The following is a 22,933-nucleotide window of genomic DNA, read 5'->3' as shown; positions in this document are numbered from 1 at the left end:
GTAATATCTGTGTTGTATGTGTGGAAACACTGCCACCCAATGGTCACAGTTATCACTACAATGCTCATTTGGCTTATATTAGGTAAGCATTAGTTAAGGGTGTCAGCTACCCTCCATTAGAAGAAAACGTATTTGACGAGAATTTTATTATTCATAATTGTAATTACGATTTTAAAAGATGACAATTCTCATCCACGGCACTGAAAGTTTGAAGCTATAGCTGGCGCGCCAGCAAAAAAAATGATGAACCCACGACAAACGTAGAAAAATAAGAATAATAAATACATCAATCAATCAATGCAGAGGATAATTACCAACCTTTTGGTATGAGTATAATACGATACCAACTTTTGTATCGATTATATCGATACTTGGCTTGAGCTACATTGTGCCACAATGCGTAGAGAATGCCCATTTAAAAGAAGCAAGTAACTCCTGAATTTTTATCGTCAGCTCATGACAAAAAAAGAGATTCTACAAATAAACATTCTTTGCATCACATATTCAATTCATTGAGTAGACCTAATGACATCATCACAATCGTAATTGTGTCAGTATCATGTATTGGCTGTGGTGCGGGTGTACCTAATGAAGTGGCCAGCAAGAAAGCTTTAGTGAGAGGCCGAGGCTTCAGTGGTGAACCAGTGGAGCACTTGTTTTTTGTTCAAGGACACCCACTTGATGTTGGCCCGGGTCCTCTCCAAGGCCTGGTCCATGTATGTGCCGGACGCTCCCAGCTGCCCCTCGTGCTGCTTTTTGAAGTCAAGGAGCTGCCAAGTGCACATGATGGCTCAAGATGGCGGATTGTGTTTTTTTTTGGAAAACAAAAAACGTACCTGTTGGTACTCAAACTGGGTGGAAAATCTTGTGGTGACGTCGGCAACCAGGCTGCAAAAGCCCAACGACTGAGCGCAGAACCTGTGCCACCGAAAAAAAAAATATTTTTTATGCATGTACATTTGAATTATTGAATCTTATTTCTGCTTCATCCTTGTTATAAATTGATACATTAGTCAGTGCTTTTTCAGTTTGATTTTTATTGAAGATAATTCCTCACTAACTATACTTTCTTGCTAAGTTTATATTGATAAGCTTAAGATGATAATGTACACACTTTCCTCCTGGTAAAATGTGGACTCACGTACTCGTTGTATAAGTAGTCCCAGTTGCTCCTGACAAAGTCCCAAGCCAGCGGCTGTCCGACCGGGCTGTCGGAGATGTACCAAATGACGTAGCCGGCGTCTTGCTTGCGGATCTTCTCCGGGTCCAGAGTATACTGCAGGTACCTGACACACAGCCGGAGAACTAAGCACCGGCAATAACGGCCGTAGACAGCGAAAGTCAGTTGCTAACCTGTTGAGCAGCCAGGGTTCTTTGGCGCACGCCAGAGCGTACATGAGCTTGTCGGCCTCCGAGGCGATGGTGGCGTTCTTGTACATGGCCCACGCAAAGTCCCACTCCTCCACGCCCCCTGCTGCGATGGCGCTACAGTACACCGTGCTCCTCAGGTTGGGACTGATCCTGGACAGGAATGCAAAGAAATTAAGGAGATTTCCTGCATGTTTTCAAGTGTGGCTTTTATAGTCTAGTGCGGCTCATCTGCAATTTTTTTTTTAATAGTCACCAGAGGGCAATCTCCTTGTAAACAAAGGAAGACAGAAGAAGTCGCTATTGAAGTACTGTATTGCTTTTGAGTTTGAACTCCTATTTCACTCACCACAAGGGGGCACTCTTTACTAGTTAAGGCATCTTACTGTTGTGCTGGCACAGTATTCTAACAGTCAGAGTGTGTGAGTGATATGTTGAATATATTTTGGTGCTGCTCTTTTTTCTAAACGTGCACGCATGTTCAGCCAGTGTTGACGGCACGATGTTGCAGGCAGTTCGAAGAAAAAAAAAAGTTTTACATAAAAACAAACATTTTTAAAAAACCTCCATCTGCCATCTTTCTGCATATGTATCTGATGTTACAACCTGCGGCTCATATGGTGTTTGAAAATATGTTCAAACATACTTATAAATACGTTTGAACGTACTTGTAAATATTTTCAAACTTATTTGGAACTTAATGTTGCAAAGGAAAATGTGTTTTGAGAGCCGAACTATCTCTGTTCGTGCCCTTTGACATAGAAGAGCTAAATAACTACATGCAGCTTCTCAAGGTAAACTTACATGTTGCTGGAATTTTTCATCCAGTCCGAAAACCATCCGGAGGTGAGCTCCCTGCAGCCCTCTACGCCGGTGCTGCAGGCGTTGGCGATGGCGTTCACCATGTTGTACCTTCACAAGGACATACGCGCACACAGACACCATGAATGATGCCACACTAGCAGGCCACTTCATTAGGTACGCCTGCTTACTGGTCGGTGTGCTTATCGGGGATCTTGGTCCAGTTTGCAGTCAGATCTTGGAAGTAGTTGAACAAGGGCGTGCCTTGTTTTTTCATGTAAGCCTCAAAGCATGAAGATGCAGAGAACCTTCAAATCCTTCCTGTTTTTCTAGTTGAGTTGGGTATAGTCAAAGCTAGCTACCTGCATGGGCCCATAGACTTCAGTGCGGTCAAACATGAGGTAGAAGTAGTGCAGGTTGTTGATGGCCGTCTGCCAGGGGATGTACTCCATTTCCTTCTGGAGGAACTTAGTGGTCCTCAGAGCCAGAGTGCTGCTCACCATCTCTGCCCTAACAATAGAAAAAGTCTCTTTTCAACCTGCACAACTCAAAAGATAATCGAGGGTACCTGGCCAGATTGAAAGCGTCGTCAATGATCTGCGCTCTGTTGATGAGCGGAATTTCCTGAAAGACGCCAAGGGGTTGAAGTCCCAAACGAGATTTGGGGAAGTCCGGGGATGGTTTCGCTTACCTGGTGCTTGGAGTCGAGCTTGGCAAGAAGACGCTCCCAGTTTTGGGGGTCGTAGTTGACCCTGTAGTAGCCTGTCATGTTAATATTGGCCAGGAGCCACTCGCGGGGACCCAGAGCCATGTCGGGGTTGCTTTCTGGCTCAACACACACATACTAGCATCATGTGTCCAATTTCGCCATTCCGATACAAAGTGGAAGGAATATATACCAGAGACCCGGTGCTTTGTTTGTTTTTTAATTGTCCGGTTTATCATGATCATAAATGGGAATTGAATTCATACCTTCCTTGTCAAGTAGCCAGTACTGCTTAGCATCTCCGCCGCTCTTTGTCCATGTGATAGGGACATACCACTCATAGCTGGAGGGGGACAAAATGATGCGCAACATTATGATTTATGTACAGTATATACTGTACACCCTGACTCTGGATAAGGTGGTAGAAAGTGGATCATTCCCTTTAAAATGATATGGAAGTAGCTCAAAATTGACAGTTACAGCACTTGAACCCTTACCACCGCTACGAAAAAAACTTTCAAACTGACTTGAACTGGGACTTTCTGTCTACAGGTGACTTCGGGTTGAGCAGGAAGTGCTTTTGAGAGATGGTGCCGGTTCCGGTATCCACAGTGACCACCGGAAAACCCATCTGGAGGATCCAGCGGTTCATGATGACCTCTACAGAGTGAGGAAGCATCAGGCCGGCCGCATCCACTGCCTGGGATCAACGAAAAGGATTTGGTTTCCATGATTTAATTCTGTTCAGGCATATACTGCTGGACACATGCACACAGTAGGAATTTACATATATATGTATATACTGAGCACACATGTATCATGAGAGTGTTTAAAGAGAAATGTGAGAAGATGTTAATGCTGGCCTGAGAAAAGTATAATAAATTTGCAACGAGGAGTGTAACTGCCTTAAAGGATATATAGTAAAACAACCCCCAAAACACACAGTATGACAAACCGATAAAACAAAATCGATAAAACTTGATAAAATCGATAATAAATGAAAAACAAACAAAAAATGAAAAACAAACAAAAAGCAACACACAAGAAATGAATCTAAAAACAAATGAAAACCCAAACAGTATAATAAACTAAAATCTACAAAAAATACATTTGAAAATGTATAAATGAAAATAATTATGTAAAAATGAATATAATTAATAAAATAATTAACGATTGAAAAAAATGAAATAAATAATAATAATAAAGACATGCAGTATTATAAACAAAAGAAAAACAATACACAAACACAATAAGGGTCAAACTGTTGACATGAAATCTTCAGCTGTTTATTTACGGTATAGATTTTGTAATATTGTTAAGTGTCTTGCAAGTGTAATAATTAAACAAGTGTATCTTATCTCTTATTTCCTATCATTACAAGATGCTTTAATTCTTACCATTTGTAAATGGCCCCAGAGGTCATTGTAGACGGTGTTATCATATTTGAACTCCTCCAAATACGTCTGCACGCACATCAAAACAAAATGATAGCATTTAGCGTGCTACATGCTAATTAACACAAATACCATTATCATCTCCACTCACATGGAGACCTTTGGAGAAGGCCGACTCTGTGATGAACTCCGACAGCATCCTGAGCACCGCCGCTCCCTGCAGGAGGTAAAAACAAAATAGCACTTTGCAAGGTCCACATACAGCCGTTGAGGAGGAAGACTCACCTTGCTGTACGTGATGGTGTCAAAGAGCGCACTGATGTCAGCCGGCGTCATCACGTCCTCCTCCTTGGACGACAGCGGGTGCGACGAGGCCAACGCGTCCACTTTCATCACACTCATGAGGTCGTTCAGCACCATCACATCTTTCTGAAAATTAATGAATTAATAACAGATAGCACCCTTAAATGAAGTAAAATCGGAACTCACTATATTCCAGAGTGGCTCTGCATAATCGGCTCCAAGGTAGGAGACATAAGTGGCGAATCCTTCGTTGAGCCACAAGTCATTCCACCAGCGCGTGGTCACCAAGTTACCGAACCACTGACGACGAAAACAAAAGATTTAGCATACCAACGTATCCTAATGCTGTATTATAATTGTCATGAATCATAATATTGGATGCGGTCAGTGTGCGTATCTCATTATACCATGTGTGCAAGCTCGTGAGCGATGACGGTGGCCACCCACTCCTTGTCCTCATTAGAAGACACGGCTGGGTTGTACAATAGGGCACTCTCTCTGTATGTGATCAGACCCCAGTTCTCCATGGCCCCCGCGCTAAAGTCAGGTAGAGCGATTTGGTCTTAAAAAGAAGAGACAAATTAAGAGTAACTATGTGCCATTGGTGTAATACATCTACATAGTATTTGATGTACACATTGAGAATCGGGAATTGAGTGGAACCAAGAAGAGGACTCTCAGAATTGATTTCAAAACGTTGATGCTTCATTTCGATTAGGAATGTCAGAGTTAAAGCGTTAACTTTGAAGATTCAGTCATGTCTTTTTTTTTTTTTGAAAAGTTAAAAAAAATGAACTCAGGTAATACAGATCTATTTACTTTTTGTGGCAGCTAAACTGTGAAACTGAGAAAAGAGACGCCAGCACAACGACAAAGCTGAACGTCGACATGGTTTTGCTTTAAAAGTTGCTTGACGGCTCATTAGAAATTTTTGAAGAAATTGGGGGGTGGGAGGGGACTACTCAACTAAACATCTCATTAGAAATTTTTGAAGAAATTGGGGGGGGGAACTACTCAACTAAACATCTAGCTGTATTAAAATTAAGTGTTGTAAATGTGATTGCGATTAATCTTTTGCAAACATTTTGTAATTAATCGTCTGACAGCACTACTTTACATATATACACACACACGTATACATATACGCGTATATACACGTATGTATATAGCATGAGAAACTAACCAAAATACGGTAAGATCAAATACTGTAAAACCAATGTACCAGACTTGCTAAGTGGGTAGGAGGAGTTATAGTAGCCTTCAAAGAAAGCCAGGATGGGTCCAGTCTTCTCGAGGGCATAGTCTCCCTGGCCCTCTTGGAGGGCCTTCTTGCGGGCCCAGATCCTGACCTGCAAAACAAAAGAATTCAAATAATATTAATAATAAGACAGTTGCATTAATTGCGCTTTAAATCCAGCAGCTGTATCCATAAAGCACCGATGATGTCAACAGCTCGGCAGGAGGCGCGACGTCCCCTCACCGCCACCCCCTGTTGCTAATTAATATGTCGTATGCAATAATTAGTGAGTAGTCCAGTATGTTTCACAGTGTCCACAATGATTGCAGTGTGCGACCCACCAGCAAAAACCTCAGACTGGCCCACCAGGCCCTGACTCACTTGGCATTGCCAACTCAAGAGATTATGCTCTCCTCAAAGGCAAATTGTCAACATAGTCTAAAAGTAGGAAGTCCAAGCACCTAGAAGTGCTCCAAATGAAAATTCGACCTGAATTTGCAAAAATAATAACAGCTTCGTGATTTGGAATCCCCTTAATGTAGATATTTACCAGAACATCTGCATCCGGTTTGTTCCTGATGAATCCAAACTCACACACCACGAAGGCCAGCAAGTAGGTTGACATCCGCTTCGTGGCTTCAAAGCTGGTCTTCAGGACATTCTGCCCATCCACCGTGACGTTGACGGGCTCTGCGTGCAGGATGTTCGCACATTAACTATAATGACAATAATTAAAACGCGTCATTGGCAGGGAAGCGGTAAAGGGACTTGCCGTGGTTGATGGCGTTGGACAGGGCCACCGTGTTCCGGGGGTGGATGAGCGTCACGTGGAAGACGGCTTTCATGGCGGGTTCGTCAAAGCATGGGAAGGCTTTGCGGGCGTCTGTCGGCTGCATCTGAGTGGTGGCCAGAACCCTGATATACGTACACAGAAATTGTGGCCTTTGGTTCAGGTGTTAGAATTAGACCGTCTCGGGAACGCTTCTCAAGCTTTTTCACAATGGAAATGTATACTTGTAGACAAGAACCGGCTTTTTGGAGACACTGTAAGACAATTTAGCAATAGGTTGTTTCATGTTCCAATGAACTTGCTCTCAATTTGACAATGTACTAATCCTGCCAATGCATTAAAAAGCATTATATTAGATTTGCTGATACCTCAGCTCAGCAAGAAGGTTTTCTATGGCCCCCAGGATGTTATTGACACACAGGAATATTACTCAAACCGAGAGGATCACGTAAAGGTTGTGATGTCTCCAGCTGATTCAATTAACATCACCAAGCTGTGAGCACAGGTTATAGAACACAGAAAGGTATTCCATTTGACCAGTTTTTTAATGGCGGTCTTTTGGCATTTACACACAGTCACAAACTTGGTGAAACACGGATGCTGCACAATTTCGGGTATTAATGGCAAAATTAACTCAAGCTGACTCGTGAGGAAAAAGAAGAACAATTGTTATGCTCAAGTTATGCTATATTCAATGTCACACTGGTGAGGGGTTCACAATGTGGAAAAATCTGAAACACACTTAACGCGCAACAAATATATAACTTACGAATATGAACACGAAAATATGAAGTGTTAAGGAAGATGAGATTTATTCTGTTTTGCCATAGTTTTGAAATCGTCGCCAAGGTGTTGGTGAGTCTTATAAACGCTAACATAGAAAATACCGAAATTTGACCCCAACATTGAGGGTGCGTCTTACACACAGGTGCGTCTTCCCGGAGAAGCTATCCTGGGGCTGGGGAAAACATCTGCAGGGTTAGTTCAATTATCTAGGACCTGTGGGTAAGGCTTAGTGTTTGGGTCCATTTTATACTGTATAATAAGTTATAATAAGAGACATAATAAGTTTGACATTTTCAAAATAGCCTGGCCCTTGAGAGTTCCTCACAGATAAGAAGCATTTTCTCACGTGGTGACCTTGTCTAATTAAGGCAATAAAACGTGCCTACTGAACATACATGGCCAGAATTGAAATAGATATGAGACAAACATTTAGAAAATAATGTCCATGTCCAAAAAAGTACAACACATTAGATCAGATACCAGCAATCCAGATTAGATTTGGGGAACAATTAGGGGACTTTAGTACTTACTGTAATTGCTTATTTTAGTACTTCCAGTAGTTGCATACTTTAATTGTCAAATACTTTTAAGTTGTCATTTAGTTTAGTACTTAATTACCTAAAATAATGGATTAAACACTTAAGTGCATAAGTAATCAATTATTTTAGTTTATTTAAATACAAATCATTTAGCCAAACACTTGACAGAAATTAAAGAAATGCATTAAAGTACTTGAGATTGAATGTCTGAATTGTTAAAACACTTAAAAATATGCTTTTGGTATTGAAAGAGTTGAGTACACAAAGTAATTTATTGTTTTAGCTCTTAAAGATCTCTTAGACATCCTAAAAAGTGGATTTGCTAACGACATAAATAATTTATCCATCCATGTATTTTTTTTATAGCCACTTATCCTCACAAAGGTCGCAGGCTTGCTGGTCACAGGCTTGCTGGTGCCTATCCCAGCTGACACAGAGACAAACACCCATTCACTCACCCAATCAGGCCTCAGAACAATTTAGAATGTCCAATACACCTGCCATGCATGTTTTTGAAGTGTGGGACAAAGCAGGAGTGCCTGGAGAGAACCCACGCGGGCCGGGGGAGAACATGCAAACTCCACAGGAAGGCCCAAGCCAGCTGGATTTGAACTCCGGTCTCTTAACTGTGAGGCCGTGCACCGAGTCGCCCAACCGAAATAGAGTCCTAAAATTCCCTTTTCCAATCCATCAACAAAGTCTAAGTTGAACTGGTAATAAAACAATAAAAAGAATTACTTTTTATCCCCGTCTTGCACATATTCGCTCCTGTAGAATCCTCCCAGGTCGTCAGCCAACTCGCCCACAAAGTCGGTGAGCATCTCATACGTGCTTCCCGCTTTCAGCCTGCTCCCCAGCTGGACCACCAAATACTGGGTGGGGATCTCCAACCAAGTCCTGCTCAAGGTGGGTGCTTCCACCCCATTGAGGCCCCTCAACTGGACCAGGTGTCCACCATCCCATGTGCTCAGGTTGAGCTTGTTGGCATGGATAAGAATCAGGTCCGTGTCCTCCACACAGGTGAAGACTACTGAGGAACGGCCGGTGAAGAAGTACACGCCGTCCTCTCGGGGATCTAGCCGGGGCCAAAGGGTGATATTGTAGAAAATGGGGGCGAGGGAATGGGGGAGCCTGTAACGATGCCATGGTTCCTTTGGGGAGGCGGTAGTAGAGGTGGTCGGAGAGCTGGTCGAGGTAGTGATGGTCTCTGTTGTGGTTCCTACTTCATTCTTGGCCTTCTCTTGAGCGTAGACAACCGAGAGGGCGATGATGGTGGCACAAGCGGCGAGTCCGACCAGCGACAGCGCCACCACCGCTCCTTTGCTGAGGAAAACTCCTCTCATGTTGTCTGCGTCCGTCTTGAATGTTCCTCACGTTCTGAGTCCCAAGTTTTTGTGGCTGCAGGCTAGGCGGGGTTTGAAGAAGGTGTAAAAGGCTACCAAGATAAGCAATCTTGTCTTGATCTTTGAGCCAGTGTCCCGTGTTCAAGAACCTGAGTTGAAATCCGCCTCGGCCCGAGCTCCTAGCAAACCCTGCATTTGGGCTGGCTGCCTCTGGGACACTTGTGGGCAATGGAAATGTTTCAGTGGTTTGGACTTGAGAGGACACGTTTAGCCCTAGTCACAGTGCGACCTAGTCACACCTACAGGAACTCAAATACATATAGCGTGGCAGTGTGACACTTAAATAGTCCTTTTAAAATATATATATCACTCACACACACACACACACACACACACACACACACACACACACACACATATATTAGGTTACAACCTTTCCTTCGGAGATCATTCAAATTTTATTAAGTATTTACCCTTTGAAGTTTTGAGAATTATTTCTGGGGAGATTATAAGAAAACTCCTGTAGTAATGAGTCACATTTGGGAGTCTTGTTCAACTGTTGTTTTTCACAGGAAATGAATCATTGTAAAAGATCAACGAAAGATTAAAACAATCTCTGAAATGAACTATTTTTAATTTGATGATTTCACATTAAATCCCAGGTTTTACACACAATGTTAAAGGCGTTGAAGATAAAGTGGTTGAAAATGTAATTAATTACGATTAATTATGGGAACTTTTGTGATTATTTAGTTCACAGCACTACAGTATGTTGAGACCATGCAACCTCCATAAAGGAAGGTGGGAGCCAGAATCGAAACTGCTTAGTCCGCACTGCAACGAGGATGTGCGAAAACCTCCCAAGCTGCCCAAGTTTAGTTTCCACAGGCAGTAAATACAATTGTGTTAACTGACTTCACTTTTTTAAATGCTTCATAAAATGTTAATTTATCTCAAAAGTTTGTTTTAAATTTAACAGCCATTATATATATATATATATATATATATATATATATATATATATATATATATATATTATATATATATATATATATATATATATATATATATATATATATATATATATGATATTTACATTTTTAAATAACCTTAATATGTATATACTGTTTATTTATCTTAATTTACCCTTGTTTTTCTAACACAAATGTTAGAAAATTTTAAATTGAGTTGAGCTGTGCGGATTAGCAATATTCTCATCTCTACGTTCATGCTAGTCTTTAGCCACTTCGATTGTGGTTGCATGCTAAATCTGTATGTCAGCATTTGCGTCGCAAAATTAATATGTGCGTACACCATTGATGTGTAATTAATGGAACAGCTCATCTTACACTGAGCAACCGGGAAGGAGGTGTGTTTATCATCACATTTAGTCACAGAAACTCCCCCCTAACACACACGTACAACACACGTACACACACTTAACAAACACATGAAACTGTAATAATCTTTAAAAGAAAAGAAAAAAATTAAAGTGATGAGTTCGGGTGAACACTGCTTCTAAAACAAGGGGAAAACCTTGAAGTTGGCGTTTTAAAAATTGAAGAACCAGAAAGCGGGTGCATCCAAAAAAGATTTCGGGAAAACATGACACGGGTACGTGACATCAGTGTAGAAATGGTGCAATGCTGATATGAAGTGTACAGTATGAAGAAGATATCTTCAACCGCTTAACAATTACTGTGACCAAAAACTAAATAGAAAAACAAATCTAAATCAGACATTTTAGACTTTTCCATTTAACCACAGTACAGCACATAAATATGCAAATATAAATAAGATTTAACTTCAAGGCTAACATATTTTTGCTTTGACAAGAGAAAATGGAATTTTCAAAGCACCCAAATTGGTGTTTCATGAAGATATGATTTAATATATTTGTCAAAAAAGCTAAAGGTGTATTCGTAAATAATGGAACAAGTTTAATCTTCTGCACAGTGCATGTTTTTGTACATTGGTATGCATTTTCGTACAACAGAGAAATCAAGATTTTTCCATGAAATTACAAATACCATTGAGTACGTGAAAAAATCTTATTTTGAAAACCACAAAATCATCTTTTTGTAAACATCAAATTCAGTTGAAACAAACGACACATATGTAAAAATCTAGTTTTCAACTAGTCCCAGTTTTGGTGACTGAATAAGTGTTTTTGTCACAGACCTTTTTAGACTAGCTTTTTGGAGATATTAAAAACAAATAAAGTTTTCAATGACAGTAGACGAGGCTAATGTATGCATTTTCAGACGACAATTGGAAGTGGTGGACAAACCTAGAACTTTGTTTATTAAAGGGGACCTCAAACTCAATAAAACCAACTACCTAATATATTGGCATACAATATTTTTGTTTTCTTGTGACCAATTAGCTCATTAGAAAAAGAGTTTGGTGGCTAACAGGTAGATGAACTTAGATAAATCCTTCACATGTATTATCATTCAGCTCTTATCAGCTTCCATATCTTTGGTTGTAAGTTTTAGTTTGCAGTCATTTGGTGGTAGACACGTGCAGTATTTGCTTTGAAAAATTACAAATCATTAGAAAAGCCTATGACTGGCTGATGCATCACAGCATTAAGACCCCTCCACATCATTGGAGTCCATAAAAGAAATAGTGCATTCAAGAAAGCTGGGGAATTTCACATCTCAAAATAATGAGCTGATTAACGCTAAGTCTTTGACTTTTCCAGGAATTTTATTTAACCAACATAAATGTGTTATTGGTGTCACAATAAAAGATGATGCTTGTGCTGTTTTTGTTATACTGCCTGTTCTATATTTGTGTAGGCTACAATGTAACGTTGCAATACTGTCATTTTATGTAACGTTATTCCAATAAAACATTTAACAAAAAAATACAAGTTGAGTGGGATTACTTGGTAATATTCCTGCTTTTCCACAGGGAAAAAAAGAGCCTTTTAGGATGCACAATAGCATCAAGACTAAGGAAGCTTTTTGATACACTTGTATCAAAGGCATCATTATGGATTTTTGCACCATCAGCTGTTCTAATCGCCTTGAAAGCCACCATTTTAAGCGCACACGCTATAACAACATGGTGCAGAAATTAGCCATCCTGATGATTATCGAATAAAAAAAGAGAGAAGTTATTCCTTCCTTTTCACATGGACTCCCGAGAGAACCAGTCCAGAATTGGGCCTTTGTTCTCCGTAACCCATTTGATCTGTGCTGAAGTCTGCTCCATGGCCTGCTCCAGGGCCAGAGTGCCAGAGCCAAAACCAACCTCAGCGTTGTCATCTTTGAATCTCTGCAGCTGCAGAGAAGAAGTACAATGGGGAAAAAATAGGCTAGGTGAGCAAATGAACAGTTGAAGTCCGATGAGGAGTTTCATTTGGACAAAACACTGCCCTCTAGTCACAAGTACAAGCAATACCTCTTTCAGTTCAAACTCTGTGGAGAAGCGCTTAGTGATTCCCCTGATGAGCGAGGAGAAGCCAAACGATCCTTTGCCATAGCTAAAAACACAAAGGAACCAAAAAATAAGACCTTTGCTACTATAACACGGAAAACAAACTTAAATACATTAATTTTTTTATGTCATACAAGTGTAAAAAAAGATGTGTGGAAAACACAAAACTAACTTCTTGTAACTGCCATCATTCTCTATTAGAATACAAATTAAAAGAAGAATAAGACACAAATACATTTTATCAACTCTCAACCTTTTCCGAAAATCATTTTTAATTTTTATTTTTTTTAAGCCAAGTATAATAAAGGCATGCACTCACTTTTCAAAAAGCTCTTTCCAACGTCCTCTGACAAAGTCCCAGGCCAGAGGCATACCCACTACATTGTGGGCCACACTTACAATGGTGGACATGGCGTCCTGCTTGCGGATCTTAGTTGGGTCCAAAGTGTATTCTAGATACCTGATGACACAAAATAGTATTGAAATAAATATTAGCAGTCAATAATAGTCAGTCATGGCAGCTCTGTCCATCCGTCTGTCCGTACATGCAGCTTATTACCTATCTAGCTAGCTGTTCATCAACCTAACAAGCTAAGAAGCTAGTTGACCACCTTCCTATTAAGCAAGCTAAATACTGTAGTTGTCTATCTACTTTTCAAGCTAGCTGGATATGTAATCACTAATTAAACTAGCTAGCTAGTTAGCTGTCTATCAGAGATGGGAAAATCATTTACAGAACGTAAAAACCCTGCCACAGTTTGGCTTTGGCCACATGTGCTTTCACTTAACAGGTAAGTTAACAAGCTCATTTAAGTGCAATATGATGAGAAGCACCCGTGGGTAAAGCCAAACTGTGGCAGGATTTTTACTTTCTGGACCTGGATTTCAGATCTCTGCTGTCTATCTACTTTTCAAGCTAGCCGGCTGTCAATCTACAAACCAAGCTAGCTGCCTCTATATCTACCTATATAGCTAACTGTCTATGTACCTAAAAAGCTAGTGAGCTCACTATTTATATACATACAGATCAACCTAGCTATCTCGCTGTATACTAGCTACCTATCAAGCTAACTTGCTGTCTAGCTATTTACCTCAATAGCTGTCTATCCGGTACTGTACCTATCACCTAGCTAGGTGCCATCCAGCCATCCATCCATTTATTCTTTACCTGCTGAGCAGCCAGGGCACCTTGGTGCAGGCCAAGGCCGACCTGAGCCTGGATGCCTCAGATGCCAGCGTGGCATTCTTGAACATCCTCCAGACAAAGTCCCATTCGTCCACACCGCCCAGGCGCAGGGCAATACAGTACACCGTGCTTTTCAGGTTGGGATGGATCCTGCCCCATAAACAGGATGCTATTTGAAAATGAACATGATGTCGAGTCTATTTTTAAAAACCTTACGGGTTGTGTTCGGGATGGTCCATCCAGCGTTTAAACCAATTTTTGATGAGCTCAGTGCAGGCCGGCACGCCCACTCCGCACGCCATTCCAACCGCGTTCAATTGATTGTACCTGACGGTACAGTTTGAATGGAGGTTAGCTGGCAGATGAACATACTTATGTTAGCATACATAAATACCAAAACAGGCTTCAAACCTTTTAAGGTTTAAAACCAAAACAGTTTTTAAACCTAAGGAATAAATCATTTTGTGCTTTCGCTTACTGGTCGGTGATTCTTTCAGGTTCTGTCGTCCAGTTGCGCGTAATCTTGGTGAAGTGCTCAAAAAGAGGTTGGACGATCTTTCTGGTGTATGCCTGCATTAAAGAGAACATTGACTTCATTCAGTCCATCACGATGTAAAGCAAGGACACGATTTTTGTTGAGGGCTGTTGCAGCACAATGGAGACTTTGGAACAGTGTGTCCACAGCTAACGTACAGCTATTAACAATACGATAACGTTAGCATGCAAGTAATTCTTGTTGTCCTTTGTAGCAATATTGCTTCAAATGACACAACATGCTAATTGAAAAGCAAACTGAGGGCAATTGACAAACTATTCTTAAGACGTAAAATAAGGACGTTTACCTCATAGCTAATGCTAAATGCCATCTTGGCTGAGAACTCAACAGCGCTAAACTGTTCACTGCATTCACTATGATCCAGCCTTTGGAGTTCTGCCAGTGGAGTAAAATCTGTCTCCACTAGAACTTTGACATGACAGTTGTTCTGCTTTTGGTTTGTCGAATTAATGAATAATTTTTCCACATACCATCTGCAATGTGCTCACTGCCATTGCTGGTGTTTCTGTTTCTAGCCCTTGTCGGGTTCATTTAGTACCATTCAAAATTGGAAATATTGTCAATTTTGGACACCTTCAAAACAAATGTTTTTATCCAGAATTTCCCACGATTGTTTTCATCAATCCTGTCAACGGCAACTTACTAACAGAGCGTAATCGAAATTTTTGTGTTGACACCCCAAAACCACCGGGTGGGGCTAGCAGCCAACTTATGACATTTGCAAGCCTTTTAACGACTTCAATGATTGGCTTAGCTTGGACTCCCATAATGCAAAAGCCTTCAAAAGCCACAATACTCTAATTATGACAGAACAAATATTCCTATTTCAATTTTATAAATTAATACATCATAGTTATTTTTGCTATAATTGCATTTTTACACTTTTTGTACGTAAAGGGGGCATAGGTCCACCCTACCAAAAGAACTGCAATCAAATGTGTTTCTTTTTTTCAACCTGTAAAGGTCCGTAGACTTCGCTGCGTTCAAACATGAGGTAGAAGAAGTAGAGGTTTCCCACTGCCGACTGCCACGGGATGTATTCCGTCTCTTTGGACAAGTACTTGGTGGTCCTCAGGGCCAGTGTGATGTTTACCATTTTGGCTCTAAAATATAGGAGCAACTCATTGCCATTCCACTAAAAACATGTTTATATATGATTCTTTTTACACTGTATTATATCGTGATAATATAATCAAATAATAAAAACGAAAATGTAGTTAATTGCTGTTGCTGTTGTTACCGCGCCAAGTTGAAAGCGTCGTCAATGAGCTGAGCTCGGTTGGAGATGGGAATTGTCTGCAAGAAATATGACCCAAAGACAAAATTAAAAAAAAAAAAAAAAAGCAATGTTGACCACATCATGGTAAGAAGAACAATGTAGGACAACAAAGTTCCGCAACGTCATAATGTAAAGAGTAGCGAACATTTTTAGTCTGTATCGTATTTTTCGTTGGAATTTCCGCAAAGGGAAGAATGATTGCATTTTGATCAAAAGGGAACGAAGGCAGACTCCCAGATTGCGGAGTATAACTCTGCAGACTCACCAGGTGGTTTGCTTCCAGGACTGAAATCAGACGATTCCAGTTGTCCGTGTCGTAGTTGACCCTGAAGTAGCCCGACACGTTGGTATTGGCCAGCACCCAGTTGAGCCCCTTGGCTCTCATTTGAGGGTGGGTGTCTAGAGAAAATTAGTGTGGGACAGGAATTTAAAAAATAGATAAATAAAATAAGGGTGCAGGAACTAGAACTTCGAGGTACCTGTTTCATGGAGAAGCCAGTACTGTGGCTGCTCAACACCATTCTTCATCCATTTAATGGGCACAAACCAAGTGTAACTGTGGAGCGGGAAAACACAACAATTTTTCAAACTTTCTCAACCTTCACTTTTTTTTCCCTCACCTGAGCTCACCTACAAAAATACAATGCACTAAAGAATTTGAATTTAACTGTATAATGACTAGACCATACACGAAATCTTGAGTATTCTGTACATGTTGTTTTATATTCGCAATTGCTTTATGGTCATGGTGTAAAGTTTGTGGTCAGAGTATAACCCTACTCGAACTCCGAGGGCCTGTCCACCACAGACTCTGGATCCAGCAGGAAGTGCTTCTGGGTAATGAGTCCACTCTTGGTGTTGATGCTCACTACCGGAAAGCCCATCTGAAGAGTCCAGCGGTTCATGATATCGTGAACCGTGTGTGGGATATGCAAGCCCGGAGTGTCCTCCACCGCCTGAAAATGAAATTAAAGTCGAATGAAATGGTGAAGGAAATTGCGAGAGGCTCAAGGTGGTCCTACTAACCTTTTGGAGGTGATCCCACAAGTCTGTGTATACGGTACAGTCGAAGGCGAAAGAGTTGAGGTAAGACTAAGAGAGAATGCAGTATCAATAGCAATTTTATTGGGATGGGTTTACCATTTTATATGTGATACTCACACTGAGTCCTTTCGCAAACACAGTTTCACCCAGAAAACCGGACAGCATTCTGAGGACTGCCGCACCCTGAAAGTAACACCAGTTTTTGGGAAATAAGGTGCTGGGATGGAGTTAGGGTGAATATATATATGTATTAGTGTGTGTGTGTGTGTTTGTGTGTGTGCATATAGTTTCCCCCAAAATGCTAAATTTGGCCAAAAACAGAACAAAATATTAACTTTTTACAACCCAAAATGGCTAAATAATTGCAGTGCCTTTTTAAATTAATTATTAATAAATTATTAATATTGAAACTATTATAATGTCAATTACATTAATAATGTATTAATGCATATCAATTATGTATGTTACATTGAAGGCGGTGCACATTAAATTTAAATTTTAAATCAAATGAACACATAAGAGGTGCACTTCAAACTTGGTGGGCGAAATGTTCGAGGAGGGAAAAAGCCTTTTTAATTAAATGATTATCGGTAATCATGATTAAAATAAAAATCCATAGGTGATTATAACAACAATTGTCTGAAAGCTATATATATACTTTCAGGGCATATTATCTTAACAGGAATTTTTTAATTACAAAGGAGAAATTAGTCCAAAGTGAGATGTTTGAGCATATCTTAAAGTTCTCAGGCTATTTCATTATTTTTTAAACACACACACACACACACATACAAAAGCTTTTTCCTTTGCTGTTAAATTGTGAAATCAGCTCCCGGTGCACAACTCATTGTCAGTTTTTAAAGCTAGTCTTAAAACCTGTTTTCTGTATGAGTCAGCTTAAAACTCTAATCCTGTTTTAGTGTTTTACTGTTTGAATTTTTTTTCCATCTTTATGTTGGCTTTTTATATGTGTACATCATTTCATTGCTCTACATTGCCTCTTTGTACTTTTTTTTTTTTTAAACATGCTTCTCCGTTAAGAGTTAAGATCCCACAAAAAAAAACCCTGACTATAAAGCACAGATTTCTTCCCATCACTTTTGAGTGCCCACCTTGCCGTAGGAAATTCTGTTGAACACCCCGCTGATTTGAGCGGGAGTGTTCACTTCATCTTCTCGCCGAGAAAGCGGGTGAGAGGAAGCGAGGGCGTCTACGTTGAACACTGCTAGGACGTCGTCAAGAACGATCTGGTCTTTCTGTGAGAGAATTGACAGAATTTACTGTAGCTCAGATTGATACATTTACATTTCCAAACTTGAATCCTTTTATCTAACATGGATTAACATTCATCAAGACAAAGTTTCAGTAACAGAAATTTTCTTCACGATGAGTGTGTGTGTGTGTGTGGAGAGTGTAACATCGATATCCAGCCCACTGTAAAAAGTGTGATTTCTCTTACAATGTTCCATGTTGGCTCGGCGTAGTCGGCTCCCAGATACTCCACGTAGGAAGCGAACCCCTCATTGAGCCACAAGTCGTTCCACCAGCGCATGGTCACCAGGTTGCCGAACCACTAAATAAAAAAACATACAAGCAAAGCCTTTATCTCCTTTATTGACAAAAAAAAGAGAGGGTTTCTTAAATTTTGAAAAAATGGCATGTTTAAAAAAAAAACAAAGCTTATAACTAGCCGAGGGCTGGACAATAGATTTAAGTAATTTGGATTAATTCATCATTTTATAAATCAAAGATTTGAACATTAACTATAACGTGAAATTGAGATTTTGCAAAACCCTAACCCTATCCCTTTAAGCAAATTATGCACAAACTATGAGTTTTAAGTTTACATTAAGATAATTTAAAACCATTATTTATCTAGTCTCAATATTTTGCAAAGGATTCTTTTTTTCATTAAAAACATTATTGTTCAAAATTATTGAAGAAAAATCCAAATTTTACTCTTTGGTCATATTGCCTGGCCTAAACTAGCCCAAAGCTAAGATAGGAAACAGTAATTGATTTGCGGACCCCCTTTGGTTCTTCTTCTTCTTCTTTTTTCTACTCCGTGGGTCCAAAGCACCAAAATTGAGAACCATTATGAGATGGCCTACCATGTGCGCCAGCTCGTGTGCGATGACGGTAGCCACTCGTTGTTTGTTTCCCGTCGAGGATTTGTCCGGGTCGTAAAGTAAAGCCGTCTCTCTGTAGGTGATCATGCCCCAGTTCTCCATGGCACCTGCGTGAAAGTCAGGCAATGCCACCTGATCTAGAAAGACATTCAGACATTATTATTACAAATTTCAAACATCTGCAGCCCATTCAGAACAATGCAATCTGGGCTCTGATCAAAATGGATTACTCCAGTCCTGAAGGCATCACACAGGCCTTTATTCAGATCTAAACTAAATGTGCAAATTATGTTACTGGTCTAGAAATCACTCAATTGTATTGGTCACAATGTCGTAGTTGGGTTGCATTATTGTAAAGAAAAGTTCGGGGTTAACCTCTTCTCAAAAGAAATACTGAATAAAAACACAGCCAGGCTCGGAGTTTTGCAGACTGGGTCAATGAGTGGAGTCCAGATTTCCTAGCTAATTTGGTGAGGCAACGCTTAGCTGTTTTGCTGCATGCAAATTATATAAACCGCCGAACGAAGCAAAGTCGGTGATGCTATTGAAAACTGTATCATATCTGTTTTTTTTCCCCACAACTAGACGAATACATCGAACTCTCGTTAATTGAGATTCGAGAGGATCAAAATAATCAGACTCGCCACAAGATGGCGGTAAAGCACAAATTCTATTGCAGATAACGTAATACAGTACAAAGAAGATTCTACATTTCTTCATATGTGCTTGGGTGAGTGCACTGTCCCAACCTTTACCAAATTATATATTACAAGGCTGTCCTTTTGTTTTTTTAATTCACTGAAATGGAATGGTCAACATGTCAAGTTCCCAATCTGAAAGAATTACAAGTGGTGGGATGTCTTGTGTGTATTACGGTATTTCAGGGCGTGAAGTTTAACACCTGACAGATGCTTGCCCTCCTTGCTCAAAATACCCCGCGAGGAATTTCAAAGCACTCTGGTTGAAAGTAGAAAGTAGGGCAGGGTGATGTGGACAAAAAAAAAAAATCTTCAGTCATTCTGGACAATTATGATTTTCATCCATTTTAGTGAAAGCAATAAACCCAACATGCATTTATTGTAGATTGATCTGTTAAAAAAAAAATGCTGTGAAAAATATTGAGACAAAAATATGAATTAGTGATTTAAAACCAGTTTCAACATTAACTTAACATTATCTTATGCATAGCTCCATTTTGTATTGCCTTTTTTAGCAGTAAAAAGTTATTGTTTTGTCAATGATTAATTTGATAACTCAATTATTTTTCACTTACAATCAATGTGTTTAGTAGCTCACTGAATTAATATTCAGTTCCATCACTACCAATAGTGATAACTGCCCCACACAGGAATAGGATTGCACTTTATAAAAAATTGACTTGCATTCATAAATCGCTCAAAACAGAACTATAATCTAGGACTGATTCACATCTGCGTTCAAATCAAGTCAAAAATTTGAACCATCTTTGTGGGTAGGAAGCTAAATTTTCAAGTTAAAGCTACAAAGTGCATGTGAAATGTGTTTATTTTTGTTTACCTACCCGACTTGGGGAGAGGGTAGGGTGCGTTATAGTAGCGCTCGTAAAACTGAAGAATTTTCCCTGTGATGTTGAGAGCGTAGTCGCCATGTCCTTCCTCGATGGCCTTTCTCCGAGCCCACACCCGCACCTGCATGAATTCGGTACACTCTATGAACAGCTGGGTTAAAAAATAATGGATGTTAAAACCAATATTTGGGTCGATGTTACTCAACTTTCTGAAATGGGTTGTTTTAGGCAAGACAAGTTAAAAGATTGGGGTATTTTGTATGAAACAACTAAGAAGTTTGGGACCCAACTATTTAGAGTTTATAAAAGAAAAAAACAAAAAGTACAAAAAGCATAATTCCTTTTTTTTTTTTTTTTTTAGCTGACATTAGTGCAAGTAACAGGTGATTTCAGTCTACTGAAATCTACATAACAACCATTTTGTTTGTGTTTTTTGTTCGCTGCGCAGTGCCAAACTGTTTGAGGAGCATTACCGCCACCTGTTTCGTAGTGCAGGTACTGCAATTAACATGTCTTCTTCCTGAATGGATCAAACGGCATGCATGTATTTCTTTCTCCTCGGTCCAAGTGCTTTTTTTACCTGTACGGCATTTGGTTGGTTGGACTCAATGTAGGTGAAGTCACTAACAAGAAATGCCAGCAGATAAGTGGACATCTTGGCCGTGGGCTCGAACGTCGTAACTCGGACTGCCTCTCCATCCATGACCACATCGCTGACGTCTGTGGGGACAGTTGGACAATTTTGCTGCTCGTCAATTTCCACTCATAGTGCCTTTTTGAAGGACCGAGAAAACTGTTATTTCACTTAACTTCCAGAGTAAGACCCCAGTCCAATAATTTTTAAGGAAAGGTCTGTAGAGATGAGCATATGTGATTGGAACCAAAAAAGGTAAAAATAATGGGCCTCTCAAACATGTTTTAAGCTATTGGGAAAATGGCTGGCACGAAATAAGTTTAGTTGATACGCAAACCACTCAGCCTGCATTCTGCCACTTTTGCAAATCATCTATTTCATGATTTGGCGAATTTTAAAACAGTTAAATTTCACATTTCAGTCGAATTTAAATGTGATTTATTGCCCAGCCCGACTTGCTGAGTAACTTCAAGTAAATTACTTAAAGAAGTTACTTCAGGAGGTATGTGATACTTTAACAGAGTTTCTGATAGTATCGTTGAATCTAATTTAACACGTTTTAATACCATGACAGGAACAGTGCATTTTTCTTTTCAAATTAAGGGCAAATTTACTGGAAAAAGAAGTAAATTATTTCAAAATTGTGTTATATTGTTAAATATTGTAAATATTTTTTGTGTGAAGTTTTATCTGGATGCACATTGTCATTAGAGACGCAGTTTTCTGGTAGACAAGTCAGAATGAAACAGATCATCTGCTTTCTGGAGTTGCTAAATATAACATGCCTCGAGATACCGCTACAAATGTCGTTACAAAGTTTGACAAATCAGATAGAACGGCACAGCACAAATGCACAGGGAAACTCGTGCTTGGATCTAGCGAACACTAAAAGGTTCCTTTCGTGACTAGAGGAGGAACCTTTTAGTTCTGTGATCTACAAGCACAAACATAGTTGGTATTCAGGCTATTTTTGCTATTTTTAAATAGCAACTTTCCAACCTAAGAACAAAACCAAAAAAAAAAAAAAAAATGTAAAAAGCTTAAAAAAAAAAAATCCAACCTAATTCTCGGGCATTGGACAGAGCCACTTTGTCCCGGTCGTGGATGAGAGTGACATTGAAGACGGCTTTCATGGCGGGTTCATCAAAGCACGGGAAAGCTTTGCGGGCATACGTGGCTTGCATCTGTGAAGTGGCAACCACTCTGAAAAAGTAAAGAACCTCAATCCAGATATTGCTGGAGAAATCACCCAATGCTGCAAAAACTTACTTCTTCACGCCATCCTCCAAGTATTCGCTTCTGTAGAATCCTTCCAGGCTGTCTGCCAGTTCTCCCTGGAACTCGCTGTGCAAGATGTAGGAGGCCCCTTCCGTGAGGCTTCCATCAAGCTCCAAAACTAGGTACTCTGTCTCAGCCACCATCCAAGACTTGCGGATGGCTGGCGTCCAGGCTCCGGACAAGTCCCTCAGCGAAGCGTGGTGCCCATTGAATGTAGTGAAGTTGAGCTTGCTGGCGTGGATGAGGACCAGGTCCGTGGCCTGGAGGCAGGTGAAGACCACATCCGAGCGTCCGGTGAAGATGAAGAGTTCGTCTGCGTTGGCCTTCAGCCGGGGCCACAACGTCACATTGTACGAGGTGGGGATCAGCGCGGAAGGAAGTCTGTACCGGTACCACGGGTCCTTGGAGACTACTGGGGTGGGATCGGGGGTGTCGCTGCTGATCGCCGCTTGGTCTCCGGGTCTGCTTCGATTCCTGCTCCTCTCCTTGTCGTAGGCGATAGACAGAGCTATAATGGTCACCAGAGCCATCGCAGCAAGCACCAGTAGTCCAAGTCCCACGTTCTTA

At 40.3% G+C, this 22,933-nt stretch overlaps 2 protein-coding genes across 4 annotated transcripts in view; both read right to left on the bottom strand.

Moving 5' to 3' along the window:
* Nucleotides 1–474: 474 nt before the first annotated feature.
* On the bottom strand, nt 475–9,267 carry LOC148424372 (aminopeptidase Ey-like). Its single transcript, XM_088412347.1, has 20 exons — nt 8,663–9,267; nt 6,582–6,724; nt 6,360–6,499; nt 5,795–5,921; nt 4,980–5,134; nt 4,759–4,872; nt 4,555–4,698; nt 4,421–4,486; nt 4,273–4,338; nt 3,403–3,575; nt 3,142–3,218; nt 2,861–2,994; nt 2,738–2,793; nt 2,532–2,679; nt 2,361–2,452; nt 2,173–2,280; nt 1,354–1,521; nt 1,146–1,286; nt 837–918; nt 475–770 (listed from the first exon to the last, which is right to left on the bottom strand). The coding sequence occupies exons 1-20, from the start codon at nt 9,265–9,267 to the stop codon at nt 612–614; spliced, it is 2,898 nt and encodes a 965-aa protein (XP_088268473.1). The 3' UTR covers nt 475–611.
* A 1,884-nt stretch (nt 9,268–11,151) lies between these two features.
* LOC148424371 (aminopeptidase N-like) overlaps nt 11,152–22,933 on the bottom strand; it is a 15,741-nt gene continuing 3,959 nt past the window's right edge. For 2 of the 3 annotated variants that reach the window (XM_088412344.1, XM_088412345.1), the window contains 20 exons: nt 22,358–22,933; nt 22,149–22,291; nt 21,035–21,174; nt 20,449–20,575; nt 18,891–19,045; nt 18,239–18,352; nt 17,892–18,035; nt 16,897–16,962; nt 16,762–16,827; nt 16,516–16,691; nt 16,215–16,291; nt 16,001–16,134; nt 15,697–15,752; nt 15,412–15,559; nt 14,379–14,470; nt 14,117–14,227; nt 13,883–14,050; nt 13,034–13,174; nt 12,679–12,760; nt 11,152–12,558 (listed from right to left, as the gene is read on the bottom strand). The exon at nt 22,358–22,933 is cut by the window's right edge and continues 85 nt beyond it. In XM_088412344.1, coding sequence (XP_088268470.1) covers nt 12,406–12,558; nt 12,679–12,760; nt 13,034–13,174; nt 13,883–14,050; nt 14,117–14,227; nt 14,379–14,470; nt 15,412–15,559; nt 15,697–15,752; nt 16,001–16,134; nt 16,215–16,291; nt 16,516–16,691; nt 16,762–16,827; nt 16,897–16,962; nt 17,892–18,035; nt 18,239–18,352; nt 18,891–19,045; nt 20,449–20,575; nt 21,035–21,174; nt 22,149–22,291; nt 22,358–22,933 — 2,869 coding nt within the window. In that variant the 3' untranslated portion in view covers nt 11,152–12,405. Of the gene's footprint in view, nt 12,559–12,678; nt 12,761–13,033; nt 13,175–13,882; nt 14,051–14,116; nt 14,256–14,378; nt 14,471–15,411; nt 15,560–15,696; nt 15,753–16,000; nt 16,135–16,214; nt 16,292–16,515; nt 16,692–16,761; nt 16,828–16,896; nt 16,963–17,891; nt 18,036–18,238; nt 18,353–18,890; nt 19,046–20,448; nt 20,576–21,034; nt 21,175–22,148; nt 22,292–22,357 lie in introns of those variants that run through there. The other variant, XM_088412346.1, reaches the window with a different exon arrangement.

This window comes from Hippichthys cyanospilos, chromosome 4, assembly GCF_059441005.1.
Source record: "Hippichthys cyanospilos isolate Australia breed blue-spotted pipefish chromosome 4, RoL_Hcya_1.0, whole genome shotgun sequence".
Lineage (NCBI taxonomy): Eukaryota > Metazoa > Chordata > Actinopteri > Syngnathiformes > Syngnathidae > Hippichthys > Hippichthys cyanospilos.
This window is presented reverse-complemented; position numbering and strand designations above follow the sequence as displayed.